This window comes from Mus pahari, chromosome 1 (genome assembly GCF_900095145.1).
Source record: "Mus pahari chromosome 1, PAHARI_EIJ_v1.1, whole genome shotgun sequence".
In the NCBI taxonomy this organism is placed as follows: Eukaryota; Metazoa; Chordata; class Mammalia; order Rodentia; family Muridae; genus Mus; species Mus pahari.
Genome location: NC_034590.1, coordinates 36228733 through 36248991, shown reverse-complemented (window position 1 = coordinate 36248991; position 20259 = coordinate 36228733). Strand labels below are relative to the sequence as shown.

General features: G+C 42.3%; 1 protein-coding gene across 2 annotated transcripts in view; it reads right to left on the bottom strand.

The window, feature by feature from the left end:
• The window catches only part of Mtmr10 (myotubularin related protein 10), a 51489-nt gene extending 31529 nt beyond the window's left edge, over nucleotides 1-19960 (bottom strand). For both annotated transcript variants that reach the window (XM_021194403.2, XM_029539248.1), the window contains exons 1-5: nucleotides 19797-19960; nucleotides 19243-19303; nucleotides 9918-10054; nucleotides 7944-8016; nucleotides 7204-7346 (exon numbers count right to left, since the gene is read on the bottom strand). In XM_021194403.2, coding sequence (XP_021050062.1) covers nucleotides 7204-7346; nucleotides 7944-8016; nucleotides 9918-10054; nucleotides 19243-19303; nucleotides 19797-19856 — 474 coding nt within the window. In that variant the 5' untranslated portion in view covers nucleotides 19857-19960. The remainder of the gene's footprint in view (nucleotides 1-7203; nucleotides 7347-7943; nucleotides 8017-9917; nucleotides 10055-19242; nucleotides 19304-19796) is intronic.
• Between the last annotated feature and the right edge of the window lie 299 nt (nucleotides 19961-20259).

The following is a 20259-nucleotide window of genomic DNA, read 5'->3' as shown; positions in this document are numbered from 1 at the left end:
GTCTGGAATGAGTTGATGAAAAATCTATTAACCATTAAATATCTGCCAGCTTGTGGCTTAAACTATATCTTAAAGCATCTTCCAGATAATAACATTTCCTATCATAAAAAGTCAAAACATATAACCAAGGAGATAAAACTTATCATTAGATTTTTTTTAACTAAAGTAAAAGCTCCCTAAAACATTTATTGCCTTGGTTTCTCTGTACCTAACCACAGAGCATCCTGTATGGTCCCACTTACAATTTTGTAAGTCTACCTATATTCCTCTTTGCAATTCCTATTCTGTACTTCAATCTGTATATTGTTTCGTGTTAGCTGTCACCTCGGCAGAACCTAGACTAACTGGGAGATAAGACTCTGGACATGCCCTGATAGGCTAGTAGATGTGGGAAGGTCACTCTTAACTGTGGCAGAACCACTCCCTGGGCAAGGGATCCTGAACGGTGCAGGTGCAGGTCTCGTTACTATGGTTTGATGTGACCTGATGCTTACTTCAAGCTCCTGATGACTTGACTTTCCTGCCAGGACAGATTATGACCCAGTACTGGGAGCCAAATAACCCTTCTTCTTCAAGTTGCTTTGGCCAGTGTAGTTTATCACAACAACAGTAAGAGAAACTAAGACAGTCTTCCTTGAAGGACTTCTAGCAGCAAAACTTCTGCAGTCTATGCTCTTGACAAAGTCTGCGTCTCTTTCTATTCCTTTGGGCACCAGGTTTACTCCACATACAAACACTGTATTTTTCACTATGAAATTTTCATGACTGCTCTATTTTGCCAGCCAGAAATATCTTATGGTACCTCTATGGACTTCTCTGAATTCTAAAAATTTATACTTAACTACTGTCTTCTAAAATGTGTTTTTGGCTAATTATTTGGCTGTCTTGGCAATTTGCTCAGTAAACTTGGTTTCCATGTCATTTTCATAGCTCCCTTCCAAGGTTCCCTTAGTCACCTATGGTCAGCCTGCATACATTCTGCCTGATCCTCTGTATGCTCACAGCTTCTCTCAGCCTGCCATCCTTACTTGTAAACAGCCAGGTCTGGTCAATATGATTCTTACCAAACTTTCCTGGTTGGAGCTCAAGAAGCTGAAACTTGTGCATGCTGTAGCATCACCTGTGACTTTCTAGACAGGCACTGTGTCTAGTGATGACAGCACTGAACATGCCAGTAGACAGATCAGTTACTGGGATAATCATGAAAGTGCTACCCACCACTAACTAGTCTACTGTGTTTTCTAATAAAATTAGAAAGCTGCATATGCCCCTTTACACAGGAGAAATTCACAGATCACTGATGGTGGAACATATGCCTATGAAACACAAGAGCATAGAGCCTGTGTGCAAAGCAAAATCCAACACAGCCTATTTCCAAGGCTCCCTTAAAATTATACAGCAGCACATTAGCTTAAAAAGCAGGTATGTCAAATAGCACGTGCACTTAAAGATAATAAATAATATTGTGAAATTGGAACTTGGCTCAGTGACGTCCGTGACAGCTGCTTGTCTGATAAGGAGGGATATAGACGAAACTGAATTTGCTGTTCAGAAGTGTAATTGCAAGCATGCATAGATTATTGTCTGGCACAGGGAGATGTACACTTGCCTATAAAGAGGACAGTCATGTTGCAAAGAAGAGAGAAAGTCAGATTACGTTGTTTTACACTCTTCCCAACACACTGTTTTTAATGCCTAAGCTTGAATTTCTAGCTTCTACTTGTAAGGGACTTTGAAAGGATCCATAAGATTTTGTTTGCGTGTAAAGTTATTCTTAGTATATAAATATTCCCTAATTTTCGAAAGAAAAACCCATGGTAGGTTTATCTTCAATTGAAGCACAGCACTGGGGAAATCAAACACAAGAGATGATTAATCTCCAGTTCATCACCTTTGCAAACAAAGTTCCCTATCTTCACGTGGCTTGATGCTAAGAAGGAGTGTCAGGTTTCAGGCGAAAATGACAGCCAGCCAGGTGTGCTCACACCGCAATCACATCAGCACTTTGGAGACTGAGACAGCACTGCCACTTTACAGCCAGCCAAGGCTACAGAGTGAGACTGACTGGGAAAACTGGGCAGTGGGGCAGGCTAGTTCATACAGTGCTTGCTGACCAGACATACAGCCCAGAGTCTGAGCTCCCAAACCACAGCAAGAATGGAGGCCACTTATCATCCAGAGGCGGGGAGGTCCTTGAGCCTCCCTGGCCAGCCAGCCTAGTCTGCTACTTGGCAAGCTCTAGGTCTGTCTCCAAAAAATAAAAAAAAAAAAAGGTAGATGGCTCCTGAGGTTGACCTTTAGCCTACACCAACACGGGGCAATACTGACAGTTTTGGTCTTTTGATTTGATGTTTGTTTTTAAAGAGTTTCATTATGTAGCTTGGGTTGCCTTTAGATTCCATACTCCCCTTCGTCCCAAATGCTGGGAATATTTAACCATGCCTGGCTGGCTCTCCAACTATGTTCCCCTTTTGGTGTTTTTGTTTATTTTTTAATTGTATGTGTGTATATGCCTGCCATGTCCACAGAGACCAGCAGACAGTATGAGAGTCTCTAGAGCTGGAATTATGGACAGTTAGTAGCTTGCCTCATATGGGTCCTCAGTACTGAACTCAGGTACTCTGTAAGAACAGAGGTATATTTTACCTACTGAGTCATCTCTCCAGCCCCTTTCTTTAACTAGATGAATGAAATTTATTTGTAACTGAGAATAAAATAGAGACGTCAGATATTTAATTCAATAACCATTCATCAATTTACCTATTTTTTTTTTTTTTTCGGGACAGGGTTTCTCTGTATAGTCCTGGCTGTCCTGGAACTCACTCTGTAGACCAGGCTGGCCTCGAACTCAGAAATTCACCTGCCTCTGCCTCTGCCTCCCAAGTGCTGGGATTAAAGGTGTGCACCACCACGCCCAGCCTACCTATGTATTTTTAAAGTGATAAATCATTAAAGATAATCTTAAATATTTTAATAAAAAAATCCCCCCCCCTTTTTTTTACACCTCAGTTTTGAGCAAGGGTACAGCCAAAGGAAATGGTGGTTCAAAGCTGCTATGAGAAAAATGCCAAATTATGTATCTTCAAACTCCTTCCTTTGGACAGACCTTCACCAAATATCACTATTTCCCACTACAGCACAAGGCTAGTAAAGATGATCAGTGCTATGACACAGCTGCACAAACTAACCCAATTTAGTCATGACATAATTGACAGAGAGCCAACTAGACAGCCTGCAATTATTAGGGCAATATTTGACAAAATGTGAACCAGTGAGCTAATCGAGTGTTCTGAGCCTTCTTATTTCAAACCAAAAGTAGAAGCCCTTTCAGTATTTCAGAACTGATCTGCGGTTCACGCATCACAGAATGCCAAGTATGTATCCGAGCCATTTACAAGAACTTAACAAAAGCCAAAGCAGTTCCATAGGAAACATAACACTGGAGATTCCAGGAAGTAAACTGTCGTCGCTTCCCCACTGACGCTCACTGCATTCTGACTTTAGAGAGGGTCCCACTGTGCTGCTTACCCAGCCTGGAACTCCTGGCTGTGCCCAGGTAACCCTCCTGCTTCAGCCTGTCTTTGGGACCGTAGATACACACAGTCATGGCCAGATGAAAATGCAGGGCTCATTGTTTTTCAGAGATGGGATGTCAGTTTGCAGCATAGGCTGATCCTAACTCTAGAGCCTCTGGTCTCATGCTACCAAGGAGCTGGGAATACAGGTATGTGCCATGGTGTTAGCTCCCACTGAACTGAGTCAAAAACCTTCACTTGAAATGAAAGACCCAAGGGCTGAAGAGATGCTCAGTGGTTAGAGCACCAGCTGTTCTCCCAGAGGACCCAAGGTTGATTCCCAGAACTATATGGCAGTTCACAACCGTCTGTGACTCCAGTTTCAGGGGATCCAATGCTCTCTTCCGACCTCTGAAGGTACCAGGAACACATGTGGTACATAGACGAATATGCAGGAAAAACACTCTACGCATAAAAATATATTAAGAGGGGCTGGAGAGATGGCTCAGCGGTTAAGAGCACTGCTCTTCCGAAGGTCCTGAGTTCAAATCCCAGCAACCACATGGTGGCTCACAACCATCTGTAACAAGATCTGGTGCCCTCTTCTGGAGCTGTCTGAAGACAGCTACAGTGTACTTACATATAATAAAATAAATAAATCTTAAAAAAAAAAAAAAAGTTGTTTAAAAAAAATATATTAAGAAAGCCCAGTTATCTCTGGTACCCACATAAAACTCTATACTCAAAACATGCAAAGCAGGAAAAATTCTTCAGCTTCATTCCCTGCTTCCCTTTTTCCCTTCATTTTTTCCCATCACTGCACAAAAGAAAAGGGATATATCTTTCCAGCCTCAGGTAATACTTTTTTTTTTAAAGACACTGGCAAATGATCTTTGTTAGAAGCTAGGCTTTGAGAGAGGACATATGAAGTCCTGGCCTGTCTGGGTGGAGGGACAATTCAATGACCACAAACAAGGGATGGGTACCCTAAACTTACAGACACTTCCTGCGCTTGCTCACCAGTGACTGTCCATGGGCACAGTACATCACGCTGTGACTGTCCCTTCACACTCAACCATTCCTGTCCACCCTGACTAAATCTCCACTCTTTAGGGAAAGAAGCTACAGCTTGCCTTTCTTTCCCAGCTTGAAAACCCAGCACACTGTGAAGGAGCTATACCCCCACACCCCAACACACCCAGTGCTGGAGAGTTTTATGTCAACTTGGCACAAGCTAAAGTCATCTGAGAGGACAGAGCCTCAATTTAGAAAATATTTCCGTAAAGTCCCCTTGTAGGAAAGTCTGTAGGATATTTTCTTAATTAGTATTTGATAGGGGAGGGCCCAGTTCACTGTGGGTAGTAGGGTAACCCTAGACTGGTGGTCCTGTGCTCATAAGAAAGCAGGATGAGCTTTCAGCTTTGAGGAGCAAGCCAGTAAGCAGCACCCTTCCATGGCTTCTGCATCAGCTCCTGCCTCCAGGTTCCTGCCCTGCTTGAGCTCCTGTGCTGGCTTCCTTCAATGTTGGACTACCATGTAGAAGTATAAGCCAAGTAAACCCTCCCCTCCCCAACATGCTTTGGATGTGGCATTTCATCACAGTAATAGAAGCTCTAACCATGACACCCCAGAATAATGTGAGCAACTGAAAAATGAAAACTTCCTCACAGAGTACACACGAAAACATAGTCAACAAGTACTCTAGAACAACCCAAATGATTATGACTTCCATTCACTGAATTCGTTATCTGAAAAATATAGTAAGAGTAGGAGAGTTTTAAACTTTCTGAAAGAAACTTAGGCCATCTCTGGATTTCAAGGTAAAACACTCTAACTTGATCTCATGAGTCCTGTGGTAACCCTACTCTCAACAGTGATCAAGTTTTCACTGCTTCTAGCTTCTGTGGTCAATGGAATTATGAGCATATATTTAAGTTTGAAAAAATGACTTGGCTAAATATTTTACATTCAGTGTTCTACTTAATCAGTCCCGAAGTCTTTCTACATAAGAACAGGCACACTGAATGTAAAATGCCAAAATCACATATGGCAGAATCCAACCACTGAGAAGACCCTTAAAGTTACCAGGCTGAATGCTCATGACAGATGGTTATGTCAACTGTGGATAAAGACACTTGCTCAGACACACTGCTGTCACTCAGGTCACCACCAGCAGCCATGCATTCTTAGAGAGCTATCTCATGCTTGCGTTCCACACATCTGCTACCTCCTCACCAGAGGATGTGAAGACAGCCAGCTGCCTTGAGGTATTTCTGACAGCCTTAACTGGCAACAACAGGAATTTTCCTGCAGTCTACTAAGCCTGGAAAACAACAGCGCCCATGGTAAGCTTGCTTCAGTCCTAGCCCATCAGGAAGGACACTCTGCTCTGTGCCTGCTACGGGGAGCAGACGTTCTCCTGGGGATTCTCTTAGCTTTCTATGCCTTTGCATCAGACTCAACAGAGGGGCAGGTGGCCTCCTGGCAAAGCTAAAACAAGGAACCAAAGAAATGGTTTCTGCTCTTGACTTCCTCCAAGAGGAAATATGAAACATTCCCCAGAAGTCAAGGGGGAAACTGGACAATTAAAAGTATCTGGCTTTGAGTTGTCCTTGTACCACTTATTCCAAATGAATTCATTTATTTATTTTTCTTGTTTTATTAGATATTTTCTTCATTTACATTTCAAATGCTATCCCCAAAGTCACCTATACCCTACCCCCGCCCTGCTCCCCAACCCACCCACTCCTGCTTCCTGGCCCTGGCATTCCCCTGTACTGGGGCATATAATCTTTGCAAGACCAAGGGCCTCTCCTCCCAATAATGGCCGACTAGGCCGTCCTCTGCTACATATACAACTAGAGACACAGTTCTGGGGGGTACTGGTTAGTTCACATTGTTGATCCTCCTATAGGGTTGCAGACCCCTTTAGCTCCTTCCAAATGAATTCATTGAAACTTCTTTAAACTACCAATAATCACTAGGCCCCTCCTACAACTACCCATTTACCCAATCTGTATAAAGCCAGAGTCTACCTTTTACTTTGTTCACAAAATTTTCTGATCCTAAAATTAAAGCCTCACTAATTGTAATGATAGTAGATCTCCAACTTTTTTTTAGCCAAGAAAGGAACTGGCTACTAGTGGTCATAAAGGAGGAAATATACTCATTTCTTCATTCATATATATATATTGAATTCATATATATATATGAATGAAGAAATGAGTATATATATATATATATATATATATATATATATATATCTTTAAAATTTTAGCAGCTGATAAAAAAAATACCCAGATTTCTTTAAAGTATCTATGAACTTATATAGAAATATAGTTCCTTTAATATGTTTGGCTTTAGTTTCACTTAAAGAGATTGCTAATAATAACTTCTAAAAATCCTAAGCAATTAAGACATGCACACATGGCCAGGAGAGGCTTCCGCAGGTAAGGGTGCTTCCAGCCACGCCTCAGAACTTGAGTTCTATCCTTAGGATTCACATGGTAGAAAGAAAGCCCACCTACAGTAACTGGCCCTTGGACAGCCACATGGATGCTTGTATATATACATACATAACAAATAAATGAAATGAAGAATACTTATATTTAAAAAGCAACTTTCACTGGTTAAAAATGGTAATTAAAATAGTAGAGAATTCAAAATCGATACCGCTTAACAGCGTTACCTTCTTGGCACTTTCAGGACCTGACTCGTCAAAGCGAAACCTGACAATTCGGAAATCTTTACAATAAATAATTAATTCTGTCGGGTTGAATTTCAGCTTCTGGTTGGGACCTAGGACTTTCTGTTTCCTCTTGTGGTCATTCACTGAAGAAGAAAAAGAAAAAGTAAAAGTGACAAAGTTCTTTCCTGGTGCTCTTGAACAGTTGTAAACTGCTTCTCAGCAGAGATGAACGCCGCGCCACCATTGCCGGAGCAGACCCACTGCTGGGGTCCTGCCTTTTCATAGCTGCCTGAGGCTCCTAGAACTTTGGAAGGTTGGCTCTAACTCTGAGTCTGGAGATTCTTTAGAGTGTCTTCGCATTGATACACTTAATGATTTAATTTTTAATTAAAAAGAGAACACAATTTATAAACTAAAAAAAATTATATCTCCATTTTACAAAAATTTCTTGACTTTTCAGTTGAGTTCTTGGGGCTTACAAAGGACTAAATGTAAAAGTAAGTCTACAGAAATAAAGCTCCAACTCAAATATTTGAGACTTTGGCCCTTTAAGGAATACTTCTGGATTTCAATCAACTGTCAGAGGCCCATCCCATTCTATGAAATGTTCTCAGTGTGCTTTCCAGGCCAGACTCAAGTGACCCTCTGCCTCAGCCTCCCAAGGAGTTCCAAACAGCCTATGTGCGTAGCTATCACATGCAGCTTCAACTCTTAGAGAGCACGTGTAGAATACTACAGACCTGTGACAATCTGTTCAATACATGTCAGAGGGACATCATGTTCTCCAAGAAGAAGGTTTCTGTAATGGAATTTCTGAAATAAAAAAAAATGATATTCATATGAATTCTTTTCTCAATGGCATCAAATTGGTAATAACAAGCCTTATGTTTAATGTGATAAGAAATTCAGTATACTACTGCTAGGGGGCACAAAAACTTTTGCTGTGCAGCAAGGACCATCCAAAGAAAATGGCATTTGATGGCACAGGTCAGTCGGAAGCAGAGGACATGTGCTGTGATTTTCTGAGACAGGGTTTCACCAGGTATCCCAGGATGGTTTTTAACTCCTGAGAACGCTTTAGCTTCAGTTGCCTGAATGCTAGGATTATAGGCACAGGTCACCACACCTAGGTCCTACACTTTTATTTTAACAGAAGGAAATTAAAATGTATACCACAGTGCTACTATAATATCTGAGAGATGTAATGTGATCAATTAGTTTATAAGTAAACAAGTGCATACCTAGTTTCAGAAGAATCTGTCACAAAATAATGAAAGAAAGGGGGCTCTTAGGTTATCAGATTTTTAAGGAGTAAAATCATACTTGAGTTTTGGGATGCAGAGTTAGTGTGGGAAATGACTTTCTAGAACATAATGACCACAACATTGTTTAAAAAAAAAGATTTGTTTTGATTTGAGATAAGAGTCTTGCTCCAGTTCACCTTAAAACTGTGATTCTCCTGCCTCAATTTTTCAAGTACAATAACCTTAGGAAAAGCTTTGGGGCTGGGGATGTAAGTAGAAGTTCTGGGTTTGATTCTCAGTAACACATAATATTCTGGCAAAGTGGAACACATCTGTAATCCAATCAAGGTCATTCTCAACTACACATGGAGTGTGAAGCTAGCCTGGGTTACTTGAGAGCCTGTAAAAGGTGAGAAGCTACTCCAGGTATAGGTTTCCCCAGCTCACTGAAGGAAGTCTGCAGCCAGGGATTCTTCAATGAAGCCAAAAGCAAAGGGAAAACTCACATCCACATCAGATGAGCTGGTATCCCTGCATACCCAGCATTGTTAATACTTTATGTTTAGTCTAAATATAATTCAAGATATTAACACATATGAATATACAGAAAATACTGAAAAACTAGTGAATAACTACATGAAATAAAATACATACAGATCACTCAAATAAATGCTTATGTTATTAAAGAAACATTTTATCAATTAAATTTCTGGGAAAAAGAGCTAGTTAGTTAAAAAAAAAAACAAGCAAACAAATAAATCGGTAAACTGTTCACCAGTTTAATATCATATGCCAAATAACTAAGTTTTTCTCATGATTAGTCAAAAAGAATATTTTTAAATACATTTCTAAAAATGAAGGAAACAATAACTCCCCTATTGAAAAAAATATATAACCAGTAATCCCAGAGGATAAATTAAAGCAAACTGACATAAAGTCATCTCACTAAGCTTAATATGAGGTGTAATCAAGTACTTGAGAGGCAGAGGCAGAAAGATCAAGAGTTCAAAGGCAGCCTGAACTATCCAGGGAGATTCTGTAGAGTGGAATCTTGCCCTGTAGTAGAGCATTTACAAAGACCCTAGTCTGGTCTCCAATATTACAGCAGAGGAAATCAAACATATAACCCACTCACTTTATGCCTCAAGCAAAGTTGTGACAGTCTCCTTCACTGTATTTTGATTTTTAAAATTATTTATATTAGTTCTTTAAGGTTTTTGTACAATGTATTTTGGTCATATTCATCCCTCACTCAACTCCTCCCAGATCGGTCACTTCTTGCCTACCCACACAAACTTGTGGCCTCTTGCTAAGTCGATCAATTCCACTGTTTACAGAGTGTATTTCCAACATTAAGGCGTTGCTGATGGTTCTTACTATTTTCCCTATCTTTTATTCTATAACAGTTTACTCTGCTTACTGTTAAAGCCCTAAAGCCCTAAGATAATTAAACAGTACACAAGCAAATACCTGTAATGGCATTGGGTCATCTGTGATAAAGGAAATTTTGAAGTTACTGCATATCAACTTGCCCCACAAATCATACTGGCTCGTGTCTGTTGCGATGCATTTTCTCACAAAATTGACTTCATTTACAACAATTTCTCCTAAAAAGAAAAAGCAATTGCAGTGAGTCCAACAATATACCGACAATCCCGAAAGCACCGTGTGAGCTGCGGAGGGAGGACTTCATGGCTGCTGGTGGCTGAAGGAACGACTGTGAGGAGGAGCTGCCGCAGCTGCGGGCATTGGTGGGCACTAGGTATGGTACAGAATGAGGCCCAAAAAGCTTTGAGGTCAGAGCTGACAGAACCAGCAAGGTGGCTTCTGAACTCCTGAGACATTTGTGATGGACATCTGGGTTTATTAAGATGTGACATTCACTAACATTCATGTCTTTGGTCATTTTGTAAGGGACGAGAACCAGCATTCAGTTTTATCTGCTTTAAAGTACATTTCATGAAACCTTTGCACTCAAACTGTAACAGAGTAAACAATAAAACTTTAAAGTCAAGTTTGAGTTAAAAGGAAAGACTGGAAGAACAAACATTGGAAACCCCAGCAAGGACTCTCACGTGCCGTGGAAAGGAGTAATTTCTCCAAAGGCATTCAGAACATGGTCATCACTTTAAGATCTACAATGCAATGAGACAAGGCACATTTTAAGCTTTAAGCCTCTTTGGTCAATGGCAGAAAGCCAGGATACAATCTGTTTTGCACTTTCTATTGTCAGAAAACTGATTTCATAGTGATGCCCAGAACCTGTTTGCTGACAATTCCCAAACACCTCATTCATGAAGAATGGAACTTTAGTCTCAAAACAATCCTCTCCAACAAAAATGTTAACAATAAACTGAGTGACAATGAATAAATTTTACTCAACACTCTTAAGAATTCATAAGGTTAATTTTAAGAACAGCCGCTAATATTTACTTGAGGATTTAATTCATACACTCATGTCAAATTCTTGGCTCAAATCACTTGAGAAAATTTCCATCCTGAATACAAGCTTCTTTCACACGGCTTAAGCCCTGAATGCCAAGTCCTGCTCAGCTGTCTTTCTCGCCCTCCTGCTGCAGCCACAATGGCCTTCTGTGAACCCCTTTTATATACCACACTGCTTCCATTTATGGGTCTTTGAACAAACTCCTGTCTTGGAAGACTCTTTCTTTCAGACAGTGACTGTGCTAAAGAATGCCTTAAAATAAATCTTCCTGCCTCGATGAAACCTCCCGAATAACAGCACTATATACTTGTAATTAACTGCACAGTCACCACAGCTACAACCTGACACACATTTACTTCTTACGTTTAGTTTGAAGTTCATGCTTGCCTCAGTCAGGATTATATATCCAATGGTGGGAGGAAACGGACGTTTGCTGAAACTGCAATGCATGCAACGGTATCTACTACATTTTGGTGGCTGTTAAGTACGTGCTGAATAAAAGACGAAATCAACTTAGTACCTCTGGTTTACAGAAAAGAAATAAAACCAGCGATCTGAGTGGATAAAAAACATAAATTACTTATAATCATCTCACTGAATCAGATGTGGCAGAGGCAGAAAAATCCAGAGTTCAAGACCATCCTAAGTACACAGTGAGATGTCCCTAAAATGCAATAGATGGGGACACAGCTAAGTGTTAGAGCATGTACAAAGACCCTAAGTTAGATCAACAGCAAAACAAACCACAAATAAACCTCCAAACTTCCTAACTCTATTTCTCTAGGAAGCCTGTTCTCTCTAGCCTAGGTTTTAATGTGAGTGAGGGACATTCCCAGCAGACAACAGCAGCCATGGAACTCAAGCTGCTCTGAGAGAAGTGGGACCAGTAATTCCTCTGGTCCAGCAACCCGCTGAGTTGGAAGGTGAGAACTGTTTGGGTATGCAAAGGCAGGCTGTAATCACAGAACTGCCACAGCTGTCCCCCAACACACAGGGAAGAGTGTAATCTACGAACGGTGGCTACTCTGCTTGTCCTGACTGAGTCTCACACAGTCTATATGAAAGGAGGGCAGATGTTCTCTCTACTACAAAGATCAGGCACTTGGCACTGAACAGGTTAAATCACTTTCATACTCCTAAGCCTTTAAAGACAGAAATAAATGTGAAACTTCAAGTGTCCCTCAGCACCCATGGGGCATTGGTTCTCAGGCCCTGTAAAGTTCCTTATATACATGGTGGGGCACTGCATATAACTTACCCACAGTCTTTAAAGCATCCTGGATGATTTGAAGTACCTAATAAATGTATGTGCTGTGTCGATACACAGTATTTAGGGACTAAGGACAAGAACACAACTCTGTGTATGTTCAGCACCCATGATTAGAAGATCTGCCACCAAGCGTTGGCTGATTCCACACACATGGAACCAGTCACAAAAGCCTTCTGTTCTTGTTTCTAAAAACTTTCATAAATGTACATGTGTTGTAGTAACTTGGAATAAGTACCAACATTGAATTAAAGACTCAATGTTGCTCCTAACTACATTCTAATGAGAAACAAACGTAATTTTCTATAATGCCTTCCACAGAGAGCTTTTCACCTGCCTTATCACAATCTGGGTTACTGAAATGTCAACCACTTTCCCCAGTCTTAGCAGTCAATTATAAGACTTTATAACTGAACTAATTATTTCTGCTGCAGACAGAAGTCACCTTTTTGTAACCCAAACGCACATTGCCCATCCCTCAACGAATTTACCTGAACTAGGACTCTGAAAACAATGATACAGAAAGTCAGGAGCCGCAATGAAATAGGATTCATTCATATTTGCATGCATGTTACACTGAAATAAAAACCACTGAAAAACAACAGTGTCCAGTCACAATGCAGGATTTCCTGAGAAGGGAAGCAGAAGCACTCATAGTGAGAAATGGAGAAAGAGCTTCTGGTCTAGGATGCTGTGGCTGAGCTTGTATCATCTGCCAATTCATTCATTCATTCATTCATTCTGTCTGTCTGTTTGTCTGCCTGTCTGTCTATCAATCCACCTGTCCATCCGTCCATCCACCTGCCCATCTCTCCTCAGCCCCATAACAGCCCTTCTCTAGCCACTGGGTTCCTACCCATGCAGCAGGAGCAAGGCAGGTGCCTGCGAATGCAGTGAGGATGAGACACAGGAAGAGTGTTTGTGGGTGGCGGCTCCATGGGATGGGGAACCACAGCCCCTGGGCTACACAGATGCCTTTGTAAATACTCTTTTATTGACATTTTATTCTTGGGCTGCTTTTGGCTGCTTCATAGGACAAGGGCAAGACTGAGTACTTGTAACATAAACTTAGCCCAGAAAACCTACAACATTTATTGTGTGGCACTTTACAGAAAAAAAGAGAAAGAAATGTAAAGAGAATAGTCTCCAAATGGTATAGAGAGGGAAAATTTTAATCTCCAATATCAAAAAGGATCGTGTATGTTGTCTTTAATTCCTCATGCAATTAAAAAGGCAATATATGTCTGGTAAATAGAAATAAAATTTCCCATAAATTGCAGGCTGGAAAATAGTTCAGGGTAAAATCTTCTGTAATTCAGCACATGACTTAAAATAGGGGAACTGATTCTCCCCAGTTCCCTGATACAGAAAGCCTTCCCTGGGCATGGGGCTTACAGCACTAAAAGACGGTATGGGATGAGCTGCATCAGTAATTCACTATAAAGTTTTATAAGTTATAACTGCAAGTTTGAGCTATGTATTTGGTAAACAAAATGTGTGGCACTGCCATTGGTGGTGACCCTACAGGGCATATACAACACACATACACACAAAGGCATCATCAGGCATCACACCCAGTAAGGGCAGCACACAGTGGGGGCAGCACACAGTGGGAGCAGGACGAGGGTTCCAGTGCAGGTCTTAGGAAAGGGCCATGATGAAGTACTGAACAGGAAATTATACAGAGTGTGTGGTCACAGTAACAAAGACCCAAATAATGAATAAAGTATCTGGGAGGCAGCAAAGAGACCGATTAACTGAAGCAAGCTTCAGAACCTGGGATCACACAAATTAGTAAGGTAGAGTTTATTTAAGAAGTTAATAAAGCATTTAAGCACCAGTGGGAAGACTGTATGAAGGGTTAGCATCATGCTGGCCTGAGGTACTTAGCAGGAGCATAAGAAATGGGCAGCTGTAAACACAGGACACCTCCAGGTGATGGTCAAGCCTGGTACTGTGGAAGTAAAATCAGTCTGTCATATAGGTAGCCATCTTTGAATGGCTATTATATGAGCTCTTTAAGAGACAGTTTTGTTTTATGTTTTGCCAGAGAGTGGCTTACAACCCAACAGAGGAAATGAGACTTAGGGTAAGGCAGAACACTATCGAAACAAGAACACTATCGAAACAAGAACATTATCGAAACAGCACAAACAATGAATATGTAAAAAATAAATTAGGATAGCTACATACCAATGACTGTTCTCAGCTTTGTGGATGCCCTCGTCTGACTACAAGAGAACTGATAATTAGGGCATGTTATTGACCTACTAGCTAATCTTTGTAACTCAAGTGCCTTTGGTTTTGTATTTGGCAAGAGAAGAATGAGCTGAGCTGACACAGCTTTCAGAACAGTGGCCTGGGCTTAGCTGACACTCAAAATTCAGATCACAAACATTTCCTGGGAAAGCTTGCTGGCAGTCCATGGTGAGCCCCAAATCTGACTTAGGTGACTACCCTGAGCCCTCACAATCTTTGTTATCCTCTACAGCACTTTCCCCAAAGATCAGAAATTGTGTCAGGGCAGAATCTACCTGCCCCACCACCTTCCCAAAACAAAAACAAACAAAAACCCTCTGCCAAGCAACACTGGCATACATTCCATACCTGCTGAACAAAGAAATCCATTATAGTTAGTCACTGCATTTCAATCTTCTTCCTCCCACCTCCAGGATGCTTCAAAAGATCCCACCTCAGGGAGGGAGGAGAGCAAAGGTCATGGAGCCCTATCACTGCAATCTTACATCCCAATCACAAAGCAGCCAGTGGTGCTTTACCAGCCACTCCTCAGCAAAGCCAGCAACAGGAAATCACTACCTCAGAAGACATTCTACTTTCTTTCTGGCAGCTGACATTGAAAGATCTTCTTCAAGCTGGGTCGAAATCTGTCACTGTTGTGAGAAAAGCAGAGCTGAAGACATGGCTCTTTTCAAGTCACTAGAGAATTTTCTCTTTACTGGCATTCAGTCTGCCCTCCACAGTTCCAAAGCATAAATCTTAACGTGAAAGTCATCAATGTAGCTAGGTGGGCCATGCTGCTTAGTGGCTAACAGCACACACAGTATGGGAGTCAGGCACAGCAGAATCTCTGCCTTTGCAGGTTATACAACACTGGGCAGCTTCTGTAATTCTTGCTAGGAATTCTCTCACCTGTCAACGGAAGACAAACTAATGCCTTGCCTAGTTTGTTGTGAGGCTGTTGTGAGGCTGACCGATAAGGTTTTCAGCCGAGGATGTGAGCTCAGGTATCAGAAGCATGCCTGGAGCAAGGCTGGCAACAAGGACATTCTGTGGCTCTGGGTTAGCTGGATATCAAGGGCTGCAAAGCCCAAAGGCCTGAGCACTGCCACGCTAGCCCCTCGGTGTTCCTCCTTCATTGGCATGGGTTTTCTGGAAGTGCAGTACAGGTAGCACCACAAACCCCTTCCTTAGTATGAACCTGTACATATGCATGTGTGGGAGCAGAGCTGTGCTGTGAGGACCGAATTATGGCTGCGTAGAGCTGGGTTAGAACAATTTGTCAAAAGGAGACGTGTTTTGAAAGATGGTGGGACAAAGTAACTAGTCATCTCTGCACGGTGCTCACTAAACTGTACCGACAATAATCTCATCCTGCAGTTTCCGGTTTACATTCTAAACCATGTCAATGCATAAAAACAAAAATTTATGGGGCCAAAACAGAGTTCCTAACTTTGTATGTCAAAGAAGCTGGGAGGTAATGTAGCGCAATTTTTAAATCAAATAACTTCAAACTGATGAAAAAAAGCTCTATATTCCTAACTTTTCTTTTGACCTTGGCCTAGCAAACACACCATTTGAGACTGTGAGCACAATGGCCTGGAGTGCCAGCCCTTGGGAGCTAAGGCCAGGGTCACTGAACCCAAGGGTTTGAGACCAGGCTAGACAATATTATTTCAACCAACCAGATAGATGGATAGATAGATAGATGCCCTAAACATCACTCAGGCCCTGCCTAGAATCTGGGAACCACTTATTAGACCACAACCTTCAAATTCACTATACTTCAGGAACCTTTCCCTTCTACACAAAACCTGGACAGTCCTCATATCCTCCCATACATAAATACATACAGAGTTACAGACTTGACTGTAATACTCTGTACTTTCTAAAAGCATGAGATGACTGACATCTACACAATAAGAGAACAGGATTCATATAATGAGCTAATGACAAAGAGAATGCTCGCTCAGATGGTAACTAAGCTGACACAGTACTTTACTCCAATTACAGGTTCAGATGAAATTCTCATGAGATGTCTAGTATGAAATAGCAGTGTTTCTCTTGCTCCTAAATCCAGGAGTTGGTATCTGCATGCAGGCACACCTAAGGTAACAGTTTAAGCAGGGTGGGGTCCTACTATTCAGTCATTCACTCAGTGATAGCATAGGGTCACATTTCAGGCACTGTGTTAAGATAACAGGAACACAAAGCTATATTTGATACAATCTCCATCTCAAAGAGCTTCATGAATCAGGAAAGTTGGAAATTACTAACATAAACCAGAATCTGAATTCAATTACTCATCATTTTCTTCAATTTTCTTTACTTAATAGATGATGGGGACCATTGTAAACTTGGCAAGAAGGCATTAACGGAGCACATGATCAAGGCACACAAGTAAACAATTGATTTTGTGTTCTAATTTTCATCTGCTTATTGAATTAAAAGTTCAAACTTCGGGCAACTGTAGTAGGATATCCTTGGACCCAAGGCAGTAAGCCAAAACGCAGTGTATGATACTATATCACTGAACAATTCCTTCTTGTTCCTTGTACCTGGGTAAAGAAAGCCACAGGAGACTTGAGAACATTTTTCTTGCCCCCGATGGCAATGAAAGCCAGAACTGTATTAGCCAAGCCCTCTGTAAAAAGTGCTATCCTAGCTTAGGTCTCTCTAGTTTGCTCGCTGTCACCTTTGTGGTGGTGGGGACCAAATCCAGTGGCTTGTACATGCTAAGCACAGCAAGCGCATACTCTACCATGAGCTACAAGCCTCATCACCCTAGCCTAGGTTGTTAGCTCACAATACTTTCTACTTGTTTTCCAGATTACACGTGCAGAGTACTATGCTGTAGGCTGAAGAAATACAACTGGGGTTTTAGCAGTAATTGCAGATCTGACATTCGAGTTAAGGCAGGAAAGGAAGACCAGAATGGGAGGCTCAGCCAAAGCACAACCTCGAAGAGCATTGGGAAAGTGAGCATAAAACATTAACAACAGCAGAGCTTAGGCAAGGGGCAAGACTTTACAATCCAGGAGCAGCTCAGTCTCCTGTAGGGATAAACAGGGAGCAAAAAGAAACTGGACATCAATCAGTGTTATCATTCAGGTCAGGAAATTTCTTAATGGGCATTGAACAAAAGACACTGTTATTTCTAAGAAAAGTATACTGCTCACAGTCAGGAACTGGGGTTAAAATCTTCCTAGAAATGGTGGTGGTGGTAGTAGCAGTAGTAGTAATTTCAAAGACTAATTCTTCATAAAGAAAATTCTTCAACCATATTCATACTCATACTTTTCCTAAGCATAGCTTAAGTTTAAAAGCTAATTTAAAAAAAAAAAAACTGAGTATTTATAGCTAGGACTACAATGGTTCTTAGTGTCAAAGCACAGAATTGCTGTGGAGGGGACTGGCTGTCTAAAAACCAGTTCAAAGTGAAGGCAAAGTTCAACAGCTCCCAGACACTTGGTCAACATGCACACTGCTTCCCTGGCTGTCTCTGCTGTGCCTACAGTGGCGAATACCAACAGGGAGCATGTGCAGGGGCAAGGGTCACTCGGTACTGCTTCAGCTCACTCTCAGGACCAGCAGCGAGGGTTCATCAGTAAACACTGAGGGGAAGACACTAACAAAAGCCAGAAAAAATATAACTCCAGTAGTCTGAAAGAACTTTTAAGAGTTGACATCTGCCATACAGAACCAAAGGCTGACGCTTTAATTGTTCATCTCTACTACACATTTCAAATTCCCACATTTGTGAAGTCTTAACTCTCTTATTAAAGTAATGAATTTGAGATATTTTTTTTTCTGACATAGAAAACTGGTACTTGATCATAGAAGCTTAAAGTAGATAGACTTTCCTAAATGTCTGGTTATTTGCCCCGATAATCTTATTAAAACACCGTTTTTTCTTTAATTATTGTGTCATTGTTACACAATTCAAAAATAGTAGTCAAATAATAGTTTTTCTACATTGTAAAACTGTTTTCTATGAATCCCTACTTCTATTTGTAAGGTCTCCATCTACGTGATAGATTTGTTCTTAACAAATGATTTCCAACCTGAGGTTGACACTAAGAGACACACACACACACACACACACACACACCCCCCCCCCCAAAGAGACACCCCCCTCTCTCTCTCTCTCTCTCTCTCTCTCTCTCTCTCTCTCTCTCTCTCTCTCTCACACCCCCCCACACCCCTCCCCCCGGGGGGGGGGGCAATGCCTGGAGACATTCTGGTTGTACTGAGGACATGATAGCTAGTTAGCAGAAGCTGGGGGCACCACTGTCATGGAACAGATAGAGGCCAAAGATGTAGGGATGGCTGTCAGCTCAGGACAGCTCCCCACACAACAAAGAATTGCCCAGCCGGAAAGGTCAATAGTGTCTCTACTGGGAAACAAAGTTCTAAACTGAAACAAGCAAATTTACAGACAGCTGACAACTTCAAAAGACAATTACAGAGTCAGCCAATGTTTGCTAAGCTTTGTCATTATCTTAGAACACAGACATGCTTTTCATACTATCAAAACACATTAAAATGATTTGATTATTAATCATGATTTCATTAGGCGGTAACACATATGTAGAGCAAAAGAACTTTCACTACCCAAGCAATTAGATACTTCTTTCAAAACTACCCTTTCAGAAGACAGAAAAGAAATGAGGCAGTTATGCTCTTGAAAGTCTTCTATTGTACTTTAAACTTTCTGAGACAAACATCAATTATGTCTAGCCAACTCTCTGGAGAAAGTTAAAAATAATGGAAAGGGAAAGAGAACTACACAATACTATTCCGTACAATCTCAGTCCAGAGCACATTCAAATTCTGAAATTTACCTGGCAAAAGGACTGGCTCCAGTTTTTTAATCTTCGGTTCGGAACTGATCTTATCGTCAGTCTGAAATACAGGAACAAAATAAAGCAAAATCCAAATACCGCCCTGTCACAAGATACTAAGGCAAATTTTCTAAGCGATGACACATGCAACAGACATATATCCCCTACTTAAAACTCTTTCAAGTCCAGAGACCGTTTTAAGATGATCTCGTCGACTTGAGAGCCTCACAACAAACATATTTACAACAGCCCAAGCCGCTTTCAAGAATTCACAGCTACTAGACAGGTAAGCTCTGCAAGGTGGCCACAGCGCTGCAACCATCTGGCAGCCGCCGCAGGGTCGGTGCCCAGTCCCGAAGGAAGGAAAGAAAGACAGCTCCGGACGGTCCAACGATCTCGTCACCCGGCAGGACTAGGGACCGCAGGACTTCGGCCAGAGAATGGCCGCCGCCGCGGAGCGCTACAAGTTTCTACCGCGCCCGTGGTTCCCGGGAGGCGCGCTTGCCGGCGACCCGGCTGGGTCCCGAGCCGCCCGCCGAGTCGCGAGCGCTTACCTGGGCCGGCGGCAGGAGGTAGGACCTGAAGCTGGGTCTGGGCGGCTTGAGAGAGAACATGGTGCCGCCGCCTGTGCGCCCCGGCCCTATGGCCGGCCAGACGCCTCCCGGTTCAGCGTTCCCGGTGCAGCTGCCCAGGCCGGGTCTGCGGCCCGCCCCGCCGGGCGGACGGACGGGCGGGGACCGACCAGGCCGAGCGCCCGCCCGAAATGGGCGGGGCCGGGCGGAGCCACGCCCATCCCCGGAAGCGGCGCGCGCGCGCGGAGCCGCGGTCCAAGCCCTCGGTCTCTAGGCGGTCCTGTCACGGAGCGCGACGCTGGAGTGGGGCGCCGCGGGGCCCCGAGAGGCCATCTTGAGAGCGCGCTTCTACGGAGGCCCTCAGGGGTCAGGGAGGCCTTCACGGGCCTACTGCGACTCACGAGGGTCATGCCGGCCTCGCAAAGCTGCAATGGCCTGTGGTGTC